Source organism: Vanessa tameamea, chromosome 8 (genome assembly GCF_037043105.1).
Source record: "Vanessa tameamea isolate UH-Manoa-2023 chromosome 8, ilVanTame1 primary haplotype, whole genome shotgun sequence".
NCBI classification, from domain to species: Eukaryota; Metazoa; Arthropoda; class Insecta; order Lepidoptera; family Nymphalidae; genus Vanessa; species Vanessa tameamea.
In genome coordinates this window covers 2,831,079-2,852,598 of record NC_087316.1, presented here as the reverse complement: position 1 = coordinate 2,852,598, position 21,520 = coordinate 2,831,079, and the positions used below count along the sequence as shown (strand labels likewise).

The 21,520-nt window shown below is 33.6% G+C and overlaps 2 protein-coding genes across 3 annotated transcripts in view; one reads left to right on the top strand and one right to left on the bottom strand.

Annotated features, from left to right (window-relative positions):
* LOC113396306 (integrin alpha-9-like) overlaps positions 1-12,943 on the top strand; it is a 33,053-nt gene extending 20,110 nt beyond the window's left edge. Inside the window, exons 22-26 of one of the 2 annotated variants that reach the window (XM_064215614.1) lie at positions 2,204-2,288; positions 3,843-3,966; positions 10,705-10,776; positions 11,132-11,182; positions 12,712-12,943. In XM_064215614.1, the coding sequence (XP_064071684.1) occupies positions 2,204-2,288; positions 3,843-3,966; positions 10,705-10,776; positions 11,132-11,182; positions 12,712-12,801 (422 nt within the window). In that variant the 3' untranslated portion in view covers positions 12,802-12,943. Of the gene's footprint in view, positions 1-2,203; positions 2,289-3,842; positions 3,967-10,704; positions 10,777-11,131; positions 11,193-12,711 lie in introns of both variants that reach the window. The other variant, XM_064215615.1, reaches the window with a different exon arrangement.
* Positions 12,944-12,956: 13 nt separating this feature from the next.
* LOC113396307 (zinc carboxypeptidase-like) lies at positions 12,957-18,894 on the bottom strand. The gene is made up of 9 exons (XM_026634204.2): positions 18,709-18,894; positions 17,361-17,491; positions 17,065-17,146; positions 16,580-16,736; positions 15,963-16,123; positions 15,422-15,509; positions 14,758-14,960; positions 14,181-14,268; positions 12,957-13,324 (listed from the first exon to the last, which is right to left on the bottom strand). The coding sequence occupies exons 1-9, from the start codon at positions 18,865-18,867 to the stop codon at positions 13,125-13,127; spliced, it is 1,269 nt and encodes a 422-aa protein (XP_026489989.2). The 5' UTR covers positions 18,868-18,894; the 3' UTR covers positions 12,957-13,124.
* Positions 18,895-21,520: the final 2,626 nt, after the last annotated feature.

The window sequence follows — 21,520 nt, the reverse complement described above, 5'->3', positions numbered from 1 at the left end:
AATAATAAAAAAGCGGTAACCCTTATTAATATATATGCTACATACCTATCTCCTCCTTTTAATAAAAAAATCTAGTCTTTTATAGATACATATAACATGATTAAGCATATGTTAGAAGGATACACTTGCATAGTCGGAGATTTTAATATGAGCTTCCTAAATTGGGATCTCCATGGCAGATTTTTTAATAATTCTAATGCTTTACCTACTCAAGCTCTAAGAGATTTTCTCTCTGTTAATCATCTCCGACTGTGCAACGATGTCCCAAATGACAAGGGAAAGATTCTTGATCTTGTTTTATGCGATACACATAACTGTTCGGTATATAAAAAAAAATTTGGACTTGCGTCCGTTCGTTCGACGAGGAGAACCGAAACTGATTGTGTACGACAAAGATCCACACGGACAGGAAGATGCTGCTGAAGGTCGTGTTATGGGTTCAAGCAAGGCCAGAATATATCGCAAAATATGTGTTTGAAAGCAAACAGCCTCACTGCAATACTCCAAAATTTTAAATCTTAACTGGGTCAGCTGACGGCCTTTCCACCGCTTCACAATCAGCTGATTGTTGTTTTCGTATTCTAAATTTTTTGAAGAATCATGTAGTTAAATTTCATTCGGCGTATTATAACGTTATTTTACTTTTTTTTTACAAATTCATGTAGCCAGCTGACGCATAATCTCCCCTCCACGATGCAGCTGACGATTTTTTTTTGCTCAGTATAGTGTCAACTATTCATGGAAAAAGTTTGAGCTGGCATACTATTAATTTTTTTTTACCACTTCTGCAACCTCCCAATTCCACACCCACCGCAGGTGCACCAGCTGACGCTTGGTTCAGTTATAAGTATTTCGAGATAAATAGAAAAAGAAGGCAAACAGTCGGCGTAAAATCACTGCCGAAAATGCAACGCTACCACCCGGACTATTCGTGTCTGTGCAACTTTAAAAGTATCACTATTTTTTTTTCACAACGCTATTACTTTCCATAATATTTTGTATCCACAGTATTTTCTTAAATACATTTAATAGATTTCTCATTCTTAAAAACTGTCATAAAATATTTTACAATATTTTCTTGTTAAAAATTGGTAACTGTGGTGTTTCTTCGACATTTCTTTTTACAACCCAGTACACTTGCCCACTGAAATATGAATATCCAGTCATTTATACTTTATACGTATATATTCAGCTTCATCAATCATTGTCATATATTGTATTATTTTGCGAATTAATTAACAGCCTCACATATGCCTATACAATCGATTCCAGCGATAGTCTTCGACCTCCCATAATTACAAGAACATTATACTAATTTAGTTCAGTTAGGTAAAGAGGTTTGTCTTGCGCGTTCATAAGTTTTTTTTTTTGGTGATTGACAGGGATCGTTATGAAACTTAAACTAAAACTATACTTTTATAACGGCTAAGATATATAATATGGTTATATGTTGTATATTTTTTGTAATATGGCTTACGTAATCGGGGATCTTGTCGCTCATGACGTTTTTATAGCGAACCCTGCCATAACTATAACGGATACACGAAAACTTTGTTTGAAAGTTATAACAAGATGTAAAAAAACGTGTGACGTCAGAACAGTTATTAAATTAATTGCAAAGAGTATTGTTATGCGGTAAAGTGTTACTCTAATAATTTTGAATATTAATATTGATAGTGTTGTGCCATAATCTAAATATTTATTTGATTTATTATTGAATTCTGTTATACCGTGGAAATATTGCTTGTATATAGTATAGACAGTACAGTAGGTTATCGTCCCAAATAAATTAATATTTATTTGCTTATGATATCTGTAAATCCTAACGTGTAAAATTTTAACAATGGTTAAGGAGATATAAATATTGATCGATTGAAGCATTAGAAACACTTTTCATTCATCGGCCGATAACTTCATTAATCAATTAAAAAAAAAAAAACCACTTTATAAACTGTTGCGAACATCATGACTGCGCGATTCAGAAACTTGAATAATATTTTCAGCGCCATCTATTGGTGGCGGTTTGTAAAACATGTACTACACTAATTGATTTACTTATACATTTTGTTTTAGAGTTAAAGTTAAGTGCTGTCTCTTTCTATCGTATGTCAAATCAATGATGACAAAAAAAGAGATTTAAACAAACACCTGCTAATCAAATAAACTAAGGTCTTAACTGTACAGACATTTCTTTTACTTTCAGTTGACAACTTTAAAGATGGAAAATTTAGTGTCACTTCGACTTATGTCTTATATTTGAAACCAACTCTACAAACCCTCAACAAAACGTATGTATAATTTAATTCGTTATTTTTGTATGCCACCACGGTATTATGTCTCAAATAATATATATTAGTCTATTCGTATCAATGAAGGATAGATAAAATAAACCTTAAATTACATATATCGTGCGATTTGCTAATAGCTCTGCTATATTATGCCCTACATATAGTTTTCTATAAATATATATTTATGTATAATACAAAAATATTCCATTTTAATTTAAATTAAAAAGTTCCATTCGAAACGTTTTTTTTTTCTCAATATTTTTTTTATTTACATAAGAATTATTGAGACCAAGTCCTTAAATATATACAAATATGAATTAAAAATAGTGACTGTATGAATCTTAACCGCGTGGAATGGTGGCAAGAAAGGTAGCAGCATTTCCTCGTTGAATCACAATTCGGATCCTATGGACAAAAAGCGAACCAGCCCTCCTGTCACCAGTGGAGGAAATAAGAATAATTTTATATTAATTATACGAATGCATAAAGAACACATATTATTCTAGATTTCGACCAATGATATCATTTTTTATTTTATTTATTTATTGGAACCACAAACAAGTTTACAATTATCATTTCGTATAGCTTAAATAGTACATATCAGTTATTGTAAACTCAACAACGATGGTCATTATACATAACAAAATAAAAATGATGAACCTGTTTAAGAATTAAGTATTAACAAATTCAAACAATACATTTAATCATTATATTGTAAAGATATGGCAGATGAAGGCAGTAGTTTTAAAGAAAAAAGAGATTTTTTTTTTTTTAATATAACTATTTTGTTCAACATATGAGTACAAATAAACACATATACATATACATATACATGTATACACATACATACAATACACATATTTTTAATTATCATGTCAATTAAATGTCAAAGTTTTTTTATTTATTTGTATTCGTCCTGTAATTCGAATAGTCTATAGATAGTTTGATAGTGCTTAATTGTCAAGTTCAACTTAAAAATCAATAATACTTTTTATTTATATATATTTATTTGACAAGGTGTCGTCGAACTGAGCCTCCTTATCATTTTTCGAATAAATGCAACTTATATTTTTATCAACAATAAATTTCGGTCGATTTTAGAGCAACGGGCGACCTATACCAGGTGTATACGCGGGTGGGATCGCTAAGATTAGTTAGTGTTGTCATAAAAAAAAAATACAAACCAGTATATTTATAGTTGAGTAGCAGTTTTATTTCTACTTTTTTAAGTTATGCTTTATGGAAAAAATTATGAAAGTTTTTATGAAGCGTACATAGGGTGACATGGGAACTACACGAATAAGTTGCTCGCATGCGCCAATTAAGAGTCAAATCGCATGAAACTGCCAACTTTATTCTATGACGATGTTTATTAAAATTTCAATAGCAATATTTGTGAAATATTAGTTGAGAAAAATGAAAATTACATGTAATTATTTGAATGCGAAAATAAACTTAAAACTACTTTTATTACGCCGATGAAGTAGAAGTCTTAAATTTTTACGCGCTTACAAGTACAAGCACCTTTGTTTAAATATATTTTATGTTTTTTAGATTAATTTCTACGCTGTTCATTCAAGAGGATACGAGTTTTGGGAACGATAAGAACTTGATAATTGCGGTAGCTATAATAGTCGGATTACTGGTGCTTGCTGTGATTCTATTGATCTTGTATAAGGTAATCTTACCAATTTATATTTATATTTTTTTTACTTATAAATATAATATTTTATAAAGCAGTATTCGTACATATTATATCTAGCAGGTGGATTACTGAGTCAGCTGTTTTGTAATACCGTTATTTTTTTACTAATCTGTGAAATGAATTGGATTTCAATTGCTTCATCATACCTTACAATTTGCTTCTAACCGAAATTCGACACCAAGGGCTAATCTTTAAGGATATCATAGTACACAATGCTGGACGAAAGTTTGCAAAATCAAAATATACTTTATTCAAGTAGGCGTTTACAAGCACTTTTGAATCGTAATTTTACAGACGTGAATCATAAAGCTACTTCCGGTTACGAATGTAGATTCTACCGAGAAGAACTGTAAAGAAACTCAATAGCTTCTCTTGAAATATTAAGTTATGTCAGTTAAATACAATTAAATGTATATGAAAGTCCTTTCTGAAAGTCAACAACTATTAACTACATTGTAAAACCGGGGCTTTGAGATTTACATTCATAAAATATATTAAGCAAACTTTTATACGAGGCGATAACGACACAACTATTTTATATTAAGCAAACTATTACATTAACAGCCTGTAAATTTTTAATCATTCTTTACGCCACACCAACTTTGTGGGTTAAGATTTTATCTCCCTTATGCCAGCAATTAGACTGGCTAACACATTCTTAAAAAAAAAATAATCGTTACGACCGTTTGCGTGACGTGACTCGTCAGTCAGCTCATTGTTCTAACTTGTATACAGAACATTTATATTAATAGCCATAATCACACAGTTCGTACATTTTCCTCTATTCGTTAACAGATTTTCCAACAAAATTAATTATTCCTTAATATATCAACCATTTACGGACTGCCTTAAGACTTATTCGGAGCCTTTTCCGCAATTTTCGCAATTTTCCGCAAAGCAGTTTGGTACACATGTTCACACAAAATCAATTGAAGATATTGCCTCACAATATTAACCTCACCGCTAAGCACGACAAAACATAAATGAAGCACACGAAAACTGTTCGTCTTGCTTGGATCTTCACCCACAATCATTTGTTGTGATCCACGGGTTCAAGCTTGACTCATGAGTCGTTCTAACAATTTTTAAGAACCGGTATAAATTCCGTACCATATCAATTCATCTTTAAAAAATATTTTCTGAAGCTATGTACTAAAATTAAAGGAGCTCGTAAAACGTTAGTGGACGAAGAGTAGTTATAGCACAGAGGCTCATCATGAGACCTTCATGGTATTAAAATCATTGCTTGGTCACCAGAGTTACAAATATATAAATATTTCAGCTCGGTTGATGGAAATTTATACAAAGTGAAGGAAAGTTATACAAAATTCAGATTTAAGATTCGACCACGTACTAACACCACATACAAGTAAAATTGAATAAACGGTTGTTAAAAGGCGTATCTGAGCGGTTGAAAGTTTTGCGTATTCGAATATTATGAATAAGTTTTTACAATATTTGGATATTCAGCGTATTTTTATAGTAAATGCTTTAACATTTAACTGTTCTGAATTTTAGGTATAGCTCTAACTGTAACGGATAATGCCAAGGATTTCGTTATTAATGTATAAATTTTACATATGACCTAAAAATATTTGTAATTGTAGGTTCCTCCCTAGTGGTAGTGCCACACTGCATACCTTAGGATTGCAGCCGAATGGGCGCGCACGCCCGGGGAAGTACCACTCTCTCACTTAAAATCGGCGTAAAGTGGTAGCTATGCTACCGCGTTTCGTCCGATATGTCCCGGTATGTCTAACCGATATGTCTGAGAGTCCCGGAGGCCCGACCCCCTCCCCCCAAAACATAATGGTTGTGCAGAATTTTGTTTCATTATTCCAGGAGGGTACCATCAGCGACTGCAGTGGAGAATCCCTCTTTGGGCATCCATGCTCAGGACGTACACCACCTGAGCAGGGATGCCCAGGCTGCCCTACGAATTCTGGGGAGGGCAATTTTGCGCTCGCCACTGTTCGGGGCAAGCGGAGCAGGCATCATAAGGCAACCCCTACCACCCACACTGTGGACTTCTGCAACATAAGGGGACTCAACTCCAACTTAAACGCCGTTCACTTTCACCTTGAGACGGCGAAGCCAGCCTTGCTCTTTCTTACCGAGACCCAAATATCCTCTCCTGCCGATACGACTTGTCTTTCTTACCCCGGGTACAAATTGGAACATTCCTTTGTACTACGAACTGGGGTGTGCGTTTACGTCAGAGATGATATCTGCTCTCGACGCCTCGGCAGCCTTGAAGGGCGGGACCTATCGATTATCTGGCTGCGTGTAGACGACCTGCGACGACCGTCCGCGAATCTACGCGTGCCTTTATAGGTCCCATAGCGGTAATGCCGAAACCGACCGACTGGTTGAGCACGTCCAAATGGCTACAGATTTCGTGCTGCAGCAGATCCCATCCGCAGAGATCGTAATTCTTGGCAATTTTAATGCCCACCATGCCGAATGGCTTGGATCACGCACTACCAATCATGCGGGTAGATCTGTTCTCAACTTCGCTTTAGCCTATGATTTGACACAACTGGTCACCTCGCCAACGCGAATACCGGACGTGGAGGATCATATACCTTCCCTGTTGGACCTTCTGCTGACTCCCCATCCGGATGGCTACCAGGTTATCGTCGATCCCCCTCTGGGCTCGTCGGACCACTGTCTCGTCCGGAGTCCAGTGCCGGTTGCGCGGTACTCACGACCTCGTTTCGTGGGCTGCCGCCGAGTGTGGCACTACAAGTCAGCAGATTGGGATGGGATGCGGTCCTTCTTTGCATCTTACCCATGGGGGCATGTTGGTCGTTTCTGCAAAACGGCTTCACGCCGAAAATGGGAACGCTAACAAGACTGGGCTAACGCATCGGCGTCTCGTGATGTAAATACCAGCGTATTCAGAAAGGAATATAACTCTGCCTCTAGATCCTTCAAAAACGTGATTGCTAAGGCGAAGACAGAGTACATTGGCAGAATTGGCGAGAGACTGGTGCGCCTCCCTTCAGGAACACGTGCGTTCTGGTCTCTCGCTAAGGCTGTCTTAGGGAATTTCTGTCAGCCCTCTTTTCCATCATTGGCCCATACAGCGAATGAGAAAGCTGATCTTTTAGGCTCCCCCTTCGCGGCGAACTCGACTCTGGATGACCTAGGAAAGTCACCACCAACAATCCGGCGGTGTGATACCACAGATACAGTTGAGAGCAAAGGGGAGGCATTAGCAGCCAGTCTGGACATAACGAAGGCATTCGATCGCGTGTGGCACAAAGCTGCCACAGCTAGTATCGGAATACTTGGCGTCGATATTTCGAGCCTCGTTCAGTTCCGCGGTCAATTGTAAGGCAAAGCCAAATTGGCAATAAAAAAAGCTCTGTGTGCTCAGCAAGGCAAGACAGTATTTTACGTCGGGCCATCATCTAAGACTCTACAAGGCACAAATTTGGCCACACATGGAGTACTACTCTCACCTCTGGGCGGGTGCTCCCCAGTACCAGCTCCTTCTATTTGACCGTTTCCAACGTAGAGCGGCTCGAATTATCGACGATCAAGCCCTTTCCGATCTGCTTGATCCTTTGGGTAGAGATGTTGGATCGCTCTGCATCTTCTACAGAATTTATCACGGGGAATATTCCGAGGAATTGTTCGGATTAATCCCGGCTCCTGAATTTCACCTTCGGACATCTCGTCAAAATTCAAAATATCACCCACACCACTTAAATGTCCGAAAATCCACAACAGCGCGATTTTTAAGACATTTTCTGCCTCGCACAACTACTCTGTGGAACCACTACTTTCGCCGGTTTTTCCGAACCGATACGACTTGGGAACCTTCAAGAAAAGAGCGTACTCCTTCCTGAAAGGCCGGCAACGCACCTGCAAGCCCCCCGGTGTTGCAGATGTCCACGGGCGGTGGTAGTCACTTTCCATCAGGTGAGCCTCCTGCTCGTTTGCCACCTCTAACATAAAAAAAAAGGTCATTTAGGTTTTTCTGTTAAATAATGACATACAATATAAATAATGGCGTTTTTTGTGGAATTAAAGTGTGTTTTCACATTAGAATAATCGTTTCCAACGACTATTTTATTGCTGATATATTTCATATTTCATTTTGCCTCGTTTCCCCAAATGTTTTTACTTCTAGTTTTTTAGATGGATTTAGATTTTTATCTTGAAAATTGAATAAAGTTGCTAGTGACTAGGTTCTTTTTTTCATAAAATACGTAATGTTGATTTCGTTTAAATGGCTTCAAATTTCTTTTCAAAAGTATATTGGTACAGCATTCATTCTATGTAGAATAGTTGGGAACAATTGAGTAGGCACTAAAAATAAAAAAAACATCTTTTCATTATAAATTAGATAACAATACTTTTCTACGCGGAATATAGCAATAATTAATTGCATGAATCTTTTTCAGATATATATATAGTAAAATAGCTTCTTATTATAAAGGGATTGTTATGAAAATTATACTTATCCCATCAGCTCCTATCATTCGGAAATATCTCAGAATTTATTCCGCCAAACTGTTCTAATGCGAGCCAGTGAAAACACATGTGGTAGAAAGTGGTATGCAGGTTTCCTAATAATGTTTGTGTTTATCAAACCAACCACGAAAAGTCAGCATTCAGATTAAAAAATCTTTGCTCTTAAAATATAATTAAAAATACTTTATATCATTTAGCTTTTGTTTGGAGGCGAGATCTCACAGTGGTTAGAACGCGTGCATCTTAACCGATAATTGCGAATTTAAACCCAGGCACATGCCACTGAGTTCTTATGTGTTTAATTTGTGTTTATAATTCATCTCCTACTCGGCGGTTAAGGAGGAGACATGACAAAAAACTGCATGTATTTTTTTCAATTAAATTCTGTCTCATATGTTGTTGTTGCCTCACGATGTGAATGTGAAACCAACCCACATTGGAGCAGCGTGGTGTAGTAGGCTCTAAACTGAGGAGAGGAGGCTTTAGCCCAACAGTGAGACATTTAGAGGCTTGTTATTTTACTTTCATTTAATCAACATTAAGATCAATTTCCTTAAATATTTTAAATAGCTAAAAACGCTCGCTACAGACTTTTAGAAAAGCATGTAGCTTGTAAAATGTTTTTTATATTCATTTTAAGACGACCGTTTTAGGTTTAATGCTGATGCATTCCAAACTTTAGTCTAAGAGACTAACGCAGACAACCGTCTAGACCGTTTGTTATCTACGCTCTTAATAAGCAGTTTTGCTTGTTTGCCTAATATTGAAAAGTTCTTATTTATCTGTACAACTTCAAAGTTTTGTTAAGTATCTGGTTTATTTGGTAGAAACAGTATTTTGAGAACTGCCTCATCGTCCATCTTTCATTATTGACTATCTCGTTCATTGTGATGCAAAATGATAAGCAAACCTAAACGTATGTTACAAATATACATAACAATGAATCTAAATTATAAAATTAATTTTATTCAACCATTGTAAAGCTACCATCGTGCACCGGTTCGAATGTAGATTCTACCGAGAAGAACTTGTAGTGCAAGGCCCTCAGGAGCCACTCTTTCTCACAATTTCCATAATAGTTATGTCAATCAAATACAATATCAATAATCAAATAAATTTATATATGTACAGTCAGAGTAAGAAAACTTTCGTCAGTTTTCAAATTCATTCCTTTATCGAGTCGTAAACTCTTAGTACATTTTGAAACTAAAGCATTAAACAGAAAACTGCACATAAAATTAAACTAACATAATATGATAACTAGGTTCAAAATAGTGTACATTGCGGCACAATATGTCATACTCAATCGGTAAAGCAATCGCGCATACTGAGCACACGAAAATAGACCTTAAGGTGACGAACCTTTTCTTATCCTGACTGTACATTTCCATTTCATGCAACCTCTGATTCTATCATACCATTATTGGTACCAGATAATTGGACTGTCATCGCTACAATTAAAATAACGATAATATTGAATTCATAATTTTGTTAATTAATTAATATCTGACTATAACTTTAACGACTAGAATGAATTGAAATTAAAAATAGGTCTGAATGAATCAAGACTGAGTGGAAACGTGGTAAGAATGCTATGGACTGTGCATGTTACTGGGTCATAATACAGTCGAGCGCAGCATTGCAGAACTCTATCGATAGTTGACCTCGAAAACTATTCAGGATATCGATAATACTATCGATAGTATCGTTTTGATCAATACTATCGATAGCTCTCCGTGAGCAATACTATTGGTAGCAGCGATAGTATCGATAGTTTTGGACTATCGATAGTTTAGTCTATCGATAGTGGACTATCGATATGCAACACTAATCGAGCGCCAAATAGCAATCCTTATTATTGTTATGTTCCGGTTTGTAAGGTGAGTAAGTATAACGGCAGGCAAAAGAGATATAACGTGTTTGCGCCCAAGGTTGGTGGTGCATTGGTGATCTAAGGAATGCTTAATATTTTTTACAGCGCCAATGTCTAAGGGGAATGTATGTAACTACTTACTATCAGGTCTATTCGACCGTCCAGCTACCGATATAAGGAAAAAAAATGTAATTATTCTCTTATGTGTAAATGTGTAATACAACAGTTTACTAGTTTTGTTATTTGAATATTTTTTCTGAAAATTTTAAGTTAAGTTCCTTTATCAAGACAGTCGTGTCGCGAGTTAGCGCTCTGTTAAGTGAAAAGAGAAATTAAATGGGCGTTGTTTTTAGGTTGGCTTTTTCAAGAGGAAGCAAAAGACCAAATTGAACGCGCTGAAAGAGGAAATAAGACAGAAGAGTATCGTAAGTGTCCCCTTAGTGTAATTTTATTCCCTTAATGGCCTGTATCAATTACACTCAACGATAATGTTGGTACCTTTACAGAGCTAATACCAGCTATTATTAAACAATGTTTAATACACCAGCTTACATTGCCTTATTTGATATTACTTTATTAAAATATTGTAACATCCCTATTTAAGTGACGAAAGAAAACGCCTCAAACTTAACATGTGTATTTTTTGAAGACATTTTACATGTATAAAGTTTTGCATTGATGGTTTGTCTTTAAATCGAAATTATTTGATTATGATTATAATCTTTAGATGAAGTTGTAATCAAAGCGTTGAAGTTAATATAAATATGATTTCAATTACAGCGTCGACCCAATCCCGACGATGGAGCAACTTCCTCCCATGAAGACACTCAGGTTATTGAAGGTTTTTATCATCACTGATCATCTAACTTGATTAAATATCATATTACCTTCATATTATCATGTATCATATTTGATTTCTTACGAATTTTTTAACTAACTAAAGAGATTTATGTCACCATAATATTAATATGCAGCTTATTCATATTTAGAACACGTGGATCTTAAATGAAGACCGCGTATTCAGATAGAGGAAAGTAAGGATCAAAGTCATATCCAAATAAAGAACATAAAATATGATCATGCAAAAGTATGCATTGTCACGATTAAATGCTGAGCCGATCTTAATGAAATTTGTTGAGAATATAGCTTCAACCTTGGGTAAGCCAGAGGCTATTTTTATATACCAATACATAATGGTAAAAAATTTGGTATCGATGCGAATAATACCTAATTACGAATCTAAATGAAAAAAAAATGCAGTATACATTGTCAATATCATCAATATAATCGCTTAATAAAAGCATTTACACTAATATAACATTTACCAAGCGCAATAGTAAACGTAGCAACCGACGAGCTAGCCTTTTAGTTCTGCCAAAAACCAGAACTAATTATGGAAAAAAAACGATCACATTTGAAGGAGCACAGCTTTATAATAAAATACCTTCTTGTATAAGGAAGACGCATTCACTTAGCGCATTTAAAACGCAACTTGCGCAATATCTTAACAACTAACGCATACAGTGGGTGCGTTTTTCCTTTCTTTTCTTTTTCTTTTCTTTTTCTTTTCTTTTTCTTTTCTTTTTCTTTTCTTTTTCTTTTCTTTTATTCTCTTATTAATTTCGTACTAACCACTACAGATTAAATAAAACTTGGTGTGACGAATGTTAGCAATGGTATATATTTTAAGTTAGTAAAGTTCTCAAATAAGTGACTATGTATTGTCTTGTTGAGAATAAAGATCTTTAAACCTAAACCTATATGCAACCAACCTCGGGAACTAAGATATTATGTCACTTGTTCCTGCAGTTACACTGGCTTACTCACCCTTCAAACCGGTACACAATAATACTAAGTATTGCTGTTTGGCAGTAAAATATCAGATGAGGGGGTACCCGGTGGGATTGTACAAAGCTCTACCACAATGGGAAGGAACTCTTCGTTTCTCGCTCGTCAAATGTTGAAAATTGACATACGGTGACATGCAATGTTGAAGCGTGTATTCTGTTATATTTTTATTTATATACCTCAAATTAGTATAGCTCTTACTGATTTCTGTCAGGTAGTTCATCTCAAAGGTCGTCAGCATTGGATATATTATAGTGTACCAGTATGCACAAATAAATAAGCACTTTCTACTTCCTCTCATCATAGTCCGACGGGATGACGTCAACTCTACCGAGAGATCAAGCGCAAGATTAAATATTATAAGTGCTTGCCCAGACACAAAAGTGCTGAATATTCCTGACGTTCTAATATGGGATTTGAAGCCAGATGTGTTACAACTACGTAACTTACTAGTCTAGACTCTAAATAATACTAGATATTGTAATGATTATATAATTCTCTTTTAATTTCAGGCTGACATAGAAATAATAGAGGATGCCATACCTTTGCAACTGAGAAATTCCGAAGTTACAAACGATTCAGAAGTGTTAATAAAAGATTAAAATTGCTGACATTTCGAGGATTTATTGAATAGCGAATCTAAATTTATAAATTAATAGAAACGATTTAATAAAAAAAATGTTTTTGAACTTATGTCTGTTTTTTATTATAGATATATTTTGATGCTTTTATATAGATATTTTATAGATATTTTAACATTAAAAATATAAGAAGATAATTTACATAATTATAAACTAGCATTACATGAAGTAGACCTGCCAGTTATTTTACAATAATAAATCATGATCACTTTTGTAATCATCATAGTTCAAAACTTTGAAAATACATATATTATTTTGTTAAAAAACAATGATTCTTTTAAAGTTTAAGAGAAATCACTATAAAAATATCCTAAGTTTTCTGCTTCTATTGCTAGACCGAGAATCATTTGTGTGACCTCCTCTCCTTGCTCGGGAATCTTCTCTGGAGGCCAGTGGAAAGAGGAACCACGAAGTTCATATGTGTAAACTAGCGGTGTGTTGAGAGCGTAGCGGACCCAGTCCATGCTACCACCTGACGCTTTATCTAAAAATAATAGGTTATTACTATGAGGTTCAGATTTATCTCAAATAAAACAAAGTTGGTGCCGTCTGGCCGATTTCAGTTACGGCGCCCAATCTCTAACCAACGCAGGACATATTATAGTGCCACACTCTCATAATCCCATAGGCAAGGTAAATCTGGTACGACTGGAAAGTGTTCAGGCACAGGACCAACGGTTATATGTGCTTTCCGTGGCCCGGAATTGTACACACTTCCAACTTCGGGCTGTTGCTGAGACTTTTTCAGAAATATACAATATTTTTTTTATCAGCCTGACCTGGGGCTTGAACCCAAAATATCGGGATAATTGGCCTTATATATCAATAAACTAGACCAACGAAGCAGTAAAAAAACAAGAATTTAAGATCTCTTAAATGTTCTGCTTTTGGCAAAAGGGTTTTCTCCTTTCGAGCAGAATATTTTAAGGCTGCTCTCATATGGGTTGGTGGATATCAATGTGGCAGACCATCATTCGACCCATGACGATTTTCTCGAGCTGAGTTCTTCATGAGATTAATTGAAAACACAAATTAAACCCAAAAAAACAGTTTATTTGCTTAGGTTGTACTTGTGTAACTTTGACTAATATTCACGTAGTCTGATGTGGAAAATCTCGACTCCAAAATAAAATAAATTTAGTGAAGGGTAAAAGAATGGTCATGGTATGATTATAAGATAATAAATATGAAACAATAGAAAATCAACACGTGCAAAAGAGAGTAAGTAATATATTATAGCAAGGATAATCTTCATGTATTCAGGTATATTTTAAGGATTCATAGATGGTTAAGGGCTGAGATTCATTAATTCTTTACGCGGTGTCTCGGTGTACACTTACATAATGTCTCTGCAGCTGTTCCAGGTCCACTGTACATAACTTTGTTTACTTGGTATCCGTATTCCAAAGAAACCTTACCTATTTGCACCTAAAATAAATTACGCAATTTAACAAAATTGGATAATATTTAAAGATAAATTGTTATTATTAGGGCCAGGAAAGAGACTCATAAATGTCAGTCAACTTTGTATCTTTTAATATTCAGATATTTCATTATGCTTCTTTGAATAATAATCATTAGCCTTCTTCCAGAAAATAATGATCGCGAATTTGCAAGCCCGCCTAGTAGAAATACTTACTTAGCTAGAGATTGTGATTTGAAGGGTGAGTGAGCCAATATAAGTACAGGCACCAGGGTCATAATTTCTCAGTTCCAAAGGTTGGTGGCGCAATGGCGATGTACATAAGTAATGGTTTAAAATTCTGACCACTCATCATCAGGTAGCCTATTTGCCAGTTCGCCAACGTATGCAATAAAAAAAATTATAATATGTGTATAAAAGTCCATCTGTGCGAAGATAATTATTTTTCAAGTTTATAGAACTAATTGATATTATAGTTATTTTAAATAACTTACTAGATCTTCGTAATTGTGGACGTGCTCAGTTGAATCAGAGTAAGGCAGCAACAAAAGAGCGGCATGAGAATGAAAGCCTACATAGAACAGTAGGTTATCTATTCCTGATATATATGATGATAATGTTTTTGTTTCAATCTCCGAAAACGGACATGAACCAGCATAGAGTTGATAATCGCAAGGATCATTTGATGATGAATGTTCTATAAACGAAAACAATTATAAAATAGAATAATTTATAGAATTTATCATTAAAATAAGAAATAATAAGCTTAAATTATTTGATATAAAATCGTATATTATAGAAACAGATAGAGAGAAAGAGAGGGAAGTTCATCTGGAGGATTGCCATTTCTGCCAGCCTACTCTACTGCGAGCCGCGTAAAAAGACCATTTCAAAAATATTTAACTAATTATTATAATGATTGTAAGTTAATGTTTTTATACATATACTGATACATAAAATTTAAACTTATTAATATGTCTAACTAATGTGAGCACTGATTAGAAAGTCACTGAACCCTAGCTGAGGGGTACAGGGCCTCTTTGATGTATGTATCATACTGTATATAAAAGCATTATTATTATTATATATTAAGATATTTTTTTTATATATGACTTTCAGCGAAAGTCAATTGGGAGATTCACGTTATTAATTACTCACGTCCCCAGTTATAATCCCAATTCCTATTTGGATCAGCGCCTATACAGCCGTTAGACGATATTGAGCGAGTCTTTCTCCAATAACGGTCCTGAAAACATATGTTCACTAAAACATTTCAATAAATCACATTACACAATTATCCATGCTTGATTGATTTCGAGTAAAAAACATTCATCCTTCGAATCATCTCAGTTTCAGAACATATCACGTATAATGTGACAAAAAAGAGTTCTAATATTATGTATTTTGTGCTAAAGTTAAATTCATGGTATAATAGTTTCGATATGTGTTTCTAAAACAAATTATTTATTAACGATTTTCATAAATGATCATTTATTATCTGCTTTTATGATTATGATCAAATTCACGTTAATAGTTAAAACTATCGACAAAATTCGCAATGTTTGAAAAGAAAATTTTTTAGTGGTCTTCAAGAAATATTATTGCATAAAATACTTTCTGATACTTTATTATTCGTAATAAGGCTTCTGAAGCGTGAATAAGTATTCGATGTTGAATAGTATTATTGAATAGTACGAACAACTACGTAGCTGTAATGGTATCCATCAGGATTAACAGTCGGGAAGATCCGCCAGTCGAACTGATCCCTCAATCTTGTTACATTAGGGTTTGAGTTCGTGAGCAACTGATTGATGAAGTACGTTGTCGTAGCGGGGGCGATCCATTCTCGCGCGTGTATACCTAAGAAGCAACTGTCAATATTAGATTTACGCTGGTCTTTTTTTGATTCTGTATTTGTATCTCAAAGAGGAACCCCGTGCGGTCGTTCGATCGCTCGTGGCCAATTCGAATGTCAATCTATTTGTTGAAGATTTTTTTCTTAAGTAATAAAATTTTCACAGACGATTTATTCTGTACGAATATATGATCAATGTACCATTTCTATTGTTTTCATTTATGTTACGCACACTAGTAAAGTAGTATGAAGTTTGGCGAGGGGAGGTGTCACGCACACTAAGATAATTTAGTTTGCCTGTTTGTTTTAGTTCTTTTGTGGTGCAACACACTATCTAGATAAATGAATAAATTAAGTTCACGTACATAATTATAACAAGATTATCTATCTAATTTAAATCTCCAGCAGTAGGGATCGTATAGGCTGCTGTCATATTGTCATTGCAGAATAATAATTGTTACCTGATTCGATGAAAAACACCGGTTTTTCTACGCCTTCTGCAGCCGGTGTGTTTATACGAATACCTCGTATCTGACGACCTTCGTAAGTCTGGCCACCTACAATTACCTCAGTCCATTGAGGATAAGTTCTACTTACGTTAGACAGGTAATTATATATCTGAAAATATAGTTTATTTTTAATCGACTTGCTCAATTCGTCTGTATGTATTTATATATTCTTATTTACCTCGCATCTTCATTACAACGATTTTGACGATTGGACAATTGGCATTTAGGAAATTGTTAAGTTTTAATTCAGGCAAATTTTCAAAGCGAGTTTTGTTTTTTAGTGAAAAATATTTTTTTGTAGGAGTCATTTATTTTTAATGCTTTATAATAAAAATTGAATATTTTGATGCATGTAAGAGAATATAAATCTGGACGAGGTTAAAGACGAAATTAATAATTTAATTTTTTGGTTTAATAATTATTATTTTTTAACTTACGTCATCAACATCGTAATAAGCGTCCCAAGAAAATCCTTTTTTCTTACTTCGTAAAATTGACGGTTTCTCGGAGCGAATTACTCTAAAACAAAATATAATTTTACATAATTTATTTTTATTCGATATTGTATTTATTTAGATATCGCTCAGTGTAAATTTTGATGTCTTATAAACTTAAAAGGCTGTAGGTACCGAGGTAATATTTTTTTTAGTTAGGTTTTTTTTTAGCATTTTACTTAGATATGATTTTTAAACTAATTATATAAATAAAAATATAATAAAAAATATAAACTTACTCCGAAATATCATCAAAGAGAAGCGTCGCGTTTACTTTGTCATTTTTAGCTATTTCTAGAAAAGCTGAGTTCAATTCCGGAGGTACTATTATTTGAGCTGATTTTATATTGCCTATATATAATAAAGAATCCTGTAAAAAATTTACGATATGCCGTTTAATATGACACGTCGTTGCTAAAACTAGTGTAACTGGAATCTTTACAAGGCAAGCATCAAATGTCTCTTGGAATATTCATTTTGAAGCGAAAGGTAGACTGACAAATTTCAAGACATCACAGTACCAAGTAAGAACTTTGATGCCTATAATCATATAGATTCCCTCACACTTCAAATTGGAACGACACTAATATCCATTGTTACCAGTAATAAAATTAATAAATGAATGAAAGTTTGTCATGAATACCTGATAATAAGTGTCTACTTGGGTAGTAGTTTATCAGGTATCCCAATCTACCATCAAGCTATATGGTCAAATCTAAAATTATATCATATAATAGACTTCTCTATCCATCGAGAAAGTACTCTTAATAAAGAGGTTGCATCACATAGTATTTAATTTTTTTTGAAATAATCTCTCTAATATTTTTGTACCAAGGACAAAATCAACTTTAAAAAAAAAAAAAACCATTTCGAAACTCGCATCTCAGGTACACGTATGATATCTCGTTAATATCACATAACTGCGTTAATGTATCGTAACTAGTAATATTTATGTTAACGAGTATTGAATACATTGCGTTTATTTAAATATAACAGGTATTTTTATAATTAAATCAAATAAAACCCATAATTAATTCATTATTTTAAATAACTATCTCTTATCTTATTATAGTGTTTTTAAACATTGACTTTTAATTGAACGCGTGTAATTGACGTGATATCGTACGACAAATTTGATAAGACATTCCTCCCATTAACCATGCGATCTATGAGATATTTTATCCATTGTCTCTAATAACACTGCCCACACTTTAAGCTGGAACACATAAATACAATGTTGAAGCCGACTGTACAATACTTAGCTTGCAACAGACTCGCAATAAGTTCTTATAAGTATGTCTTTTTCCACAAGTTTTTTTCCGTACCTTTTTGAGTGCTCATGTTCTATTATAGTTTCTAAAACAGCTGTATATTCTACATAAAACCACGGCCAATATTAACTTACAAATTCTAAAACCCTTTTCAAATACTGAACGCATCAATCATTAGTCAGTTCTACGTCACTCTGATATCAACCAATTACAATTTAGACGAAAAACAATTTAATTAATTCGATATAGGAACTTGTTTATTGTATGGCACAGTGCAAAAATACAAAGTATAAATATAAAAAAAAAAAAATCTTACATCCTTATGTAGCATAAAGTTTTTCAAATGATCCAATTCACTCTTATCACCTTTGATGTCATAATACTTATAATGATTATACTTATTATATTCCAATTTCATAGAACAAGAAACATTTATATACAGTAATGTATATAATAGAATTAATTTCGTGATCATATTTGTAATGACTTTGCGAAATATAGTAAGAATAGAACAGCAATCATACATTGTCATATATATATTAAATATCGAAGCAATAGATAAAATTGTTCAAATAATAAATGCACATTCTGTTATACTAAAACTTGTTTTCCATTGATCGCGAAACTATTCGACTATGTAATGATATATTTTATTAATATTCAAAGTACTGAGTGACTTTCTTGAAATCTGCGGGAGTGATTTCGTGAATAGGGACGGAAGTGTGTAACATGAAGCCGGGGAAGCGCGCGCTATTCGATTTGACCAATGAGCGCGCGATGCTAGAGTTGACCCACAGATGGCACCAAACATATCCCCAAAAGGACATCATGTTAATGTTGCTTATTGCCACCTTAACAGTGACAGATCTTTTTTATATTGATTGTATTTAATTAATGCTTCTTAATTAATTAATCTTCGCACATATCGTAGACACATTTCTTACTCTAATAAGCCCGTTTAAATTTCTGTATAGCACTGACCTTGACCCTAACCTTTGTTGTATATTTGGCTTCTTAGTAAATGAACTTCAATTGATATTATAATACATACAAACGTTATTATTATCCCTATAACTACCTAGTTAGGTAGGTAGGTCATAGTTTTAGGTATAAAAAAATAACCTTTGTTCGTCCTCGGGGTTCAAGCTTGCTTTCGCAATTAACAATATTAGTATGGATTAAATATTAAGATTTATTAATATTATAGTATGTTTGTGTGTCTAATCGTAAAATTAATCGGAATCTCAAGTATGTATGGACGTTAAACGTGCGGGTACTTAGCATTTGCTGATATAATTTTATTGCATTATTCTGCAACGCATGCGACTTTGCTTCTTATCTTTAGACTATTTATATATTTAAATTTAAAATTTAGTATCGGATTACGAGAATAAATTGCTAAAAGTAATGAGCCAACTTTATCATCCTTGTGTATCCTACTTGACACTCGCCAAACGACGTACTACTTTACTAATGTGCGTGTACTTAGTGGCCAACCGATGGCCGCTATTTTTTTCAACGCGTTTTTTTACAATAATTTAAGGTAATATCTATATATCTATTTGACATACATTTTTTTTTTACTTAAAAGAAAATAGATCTATGGTAATATTATAAATGAGAAAGTAACTCAGTCTTTCTGTCCGCAACGCTTTCACAGCTAAGCGACTGAAGCAATGTTGGTAAAATTTGCTTCGAAGTAGTATATGTTATACTGTATTCAAAAAGGCTTTCACTTACTTACAAATTCACCTTTTTCCCTCTTATCTGTTTGTCAACAGACTTTTTTTTTTGTTGTTTTGTTATTTGGTAGCTATTGATGAGAATAACCAACATCAATAAGAAAAAAAAACGAACATTAAAAAGGAAGTGAGAATGTGAAAGAGAATATATACTTTAAACGTGTTTATTGATATCATATTAAAATCATGAGCCCTCAAAATCCGTATAATTATGAATTTAATTATATTAACTACTTCAGATAGAAAATACTTATTTAAAACATGCTAATTCATGATAATTGTTTTATTAATTTAATTATATTTTCGACCACTACCTAGTTATATTATTTCGACCAAACAAACTTTCTAGCAATTTTATAATATAAATAATATGATTATTGAATCATTTTTGCAAGTATCATCTATTGATATTTCAAATAATATTTACTATAAACTTTAAACATCTTTTGAAGATTATATTTACATTGTAATAAGTTTTATATATAGTGTGTTATTATATATAAGCAGGAGTACTTCACGCTACAATTAAATACTATATTTGCTTACTTGTTACGGCTTTGTGCAAGCCACTTCTCAGATATTCTACCGTCAAATAGAAATACATATGTATCAACAATCGGAGTCAACTTCAGGATGTTTAAAATGTAATTTATTTATGTTGTCTAAGCATTAATAGCCTACGTAGCTCTTAACTGAATATAGTTGTCATTCAGGGAAGAATCATGCAGAGTTATTATATGCTTGTGTGTGTGAAGGACACATTGGAATTTAGTATGATATATGTTTATCAATTGACTTTCATTTTAAAATCTATAAGACAATTTGATATGTGCGATGACTCAATTTACGATGAGTTAGACGTTCTATAAGGATATAAAACTCTTAATAAAATTAATAAAATATACACGTATATACACATACTAATGTAAGGTAAATAAAAAAATTATCACTAGCCCTAAAATACGGGTCCTAGTTGATGATACCAGGGTATCATTAAATGTATTCATTATTATTAAGAAAAAAATATAATTCGAAGGGTTACAGAGAGGATGATGGCCATTTTATTTTAATGAATATTTACAAATATACACAATGATAAATGTTTTGAAAAAAACTTATATAGATCACTGTTCAGGATATAAGTAAACATAATTAAAATGTTTTAATTGTGTTAGTAGGCTTTGATTAAAGTTAAAATAAATAAACCCGAATAAATGATTATATAAAATTGTCTAACTTTGACTAAATACTGTTTTATTTATGTTTCAAACCCAATTCATTACATCAATTTGCGTATTAAATTGTGTACAAGTTGTGTAGCCGAGCTGGCTTAGTGGTTAAAAAATTCGGGTTCGAACCCAGGCAACCCATACTGATTTTCATGTG

Excerpts from the sequence above, each read along its gene's own strand:
- LOC113396307 (XM_026634204.2), bottom strand. The coding sequence starts at position 18,867 with ATGATCACGAAATTAATTCTATTATATACATTACTGTATATAAATGTT. Across the intron at positions 15,510-15,962 it reads ACCATTACAGCTACGTAGTT|GACCGTTATTGGAGAAAGAC; the intron begins GTTCGTACTATT and ends ATATGTTTTCAG. Across the intron at positions 14,269-14,757 it reads TCCACAATTACGAAGATCTA|GTGCAAATAGGTAAGGTTTC; the intron begins GTAAGTTATTTA and ends AATTTATTTTAG.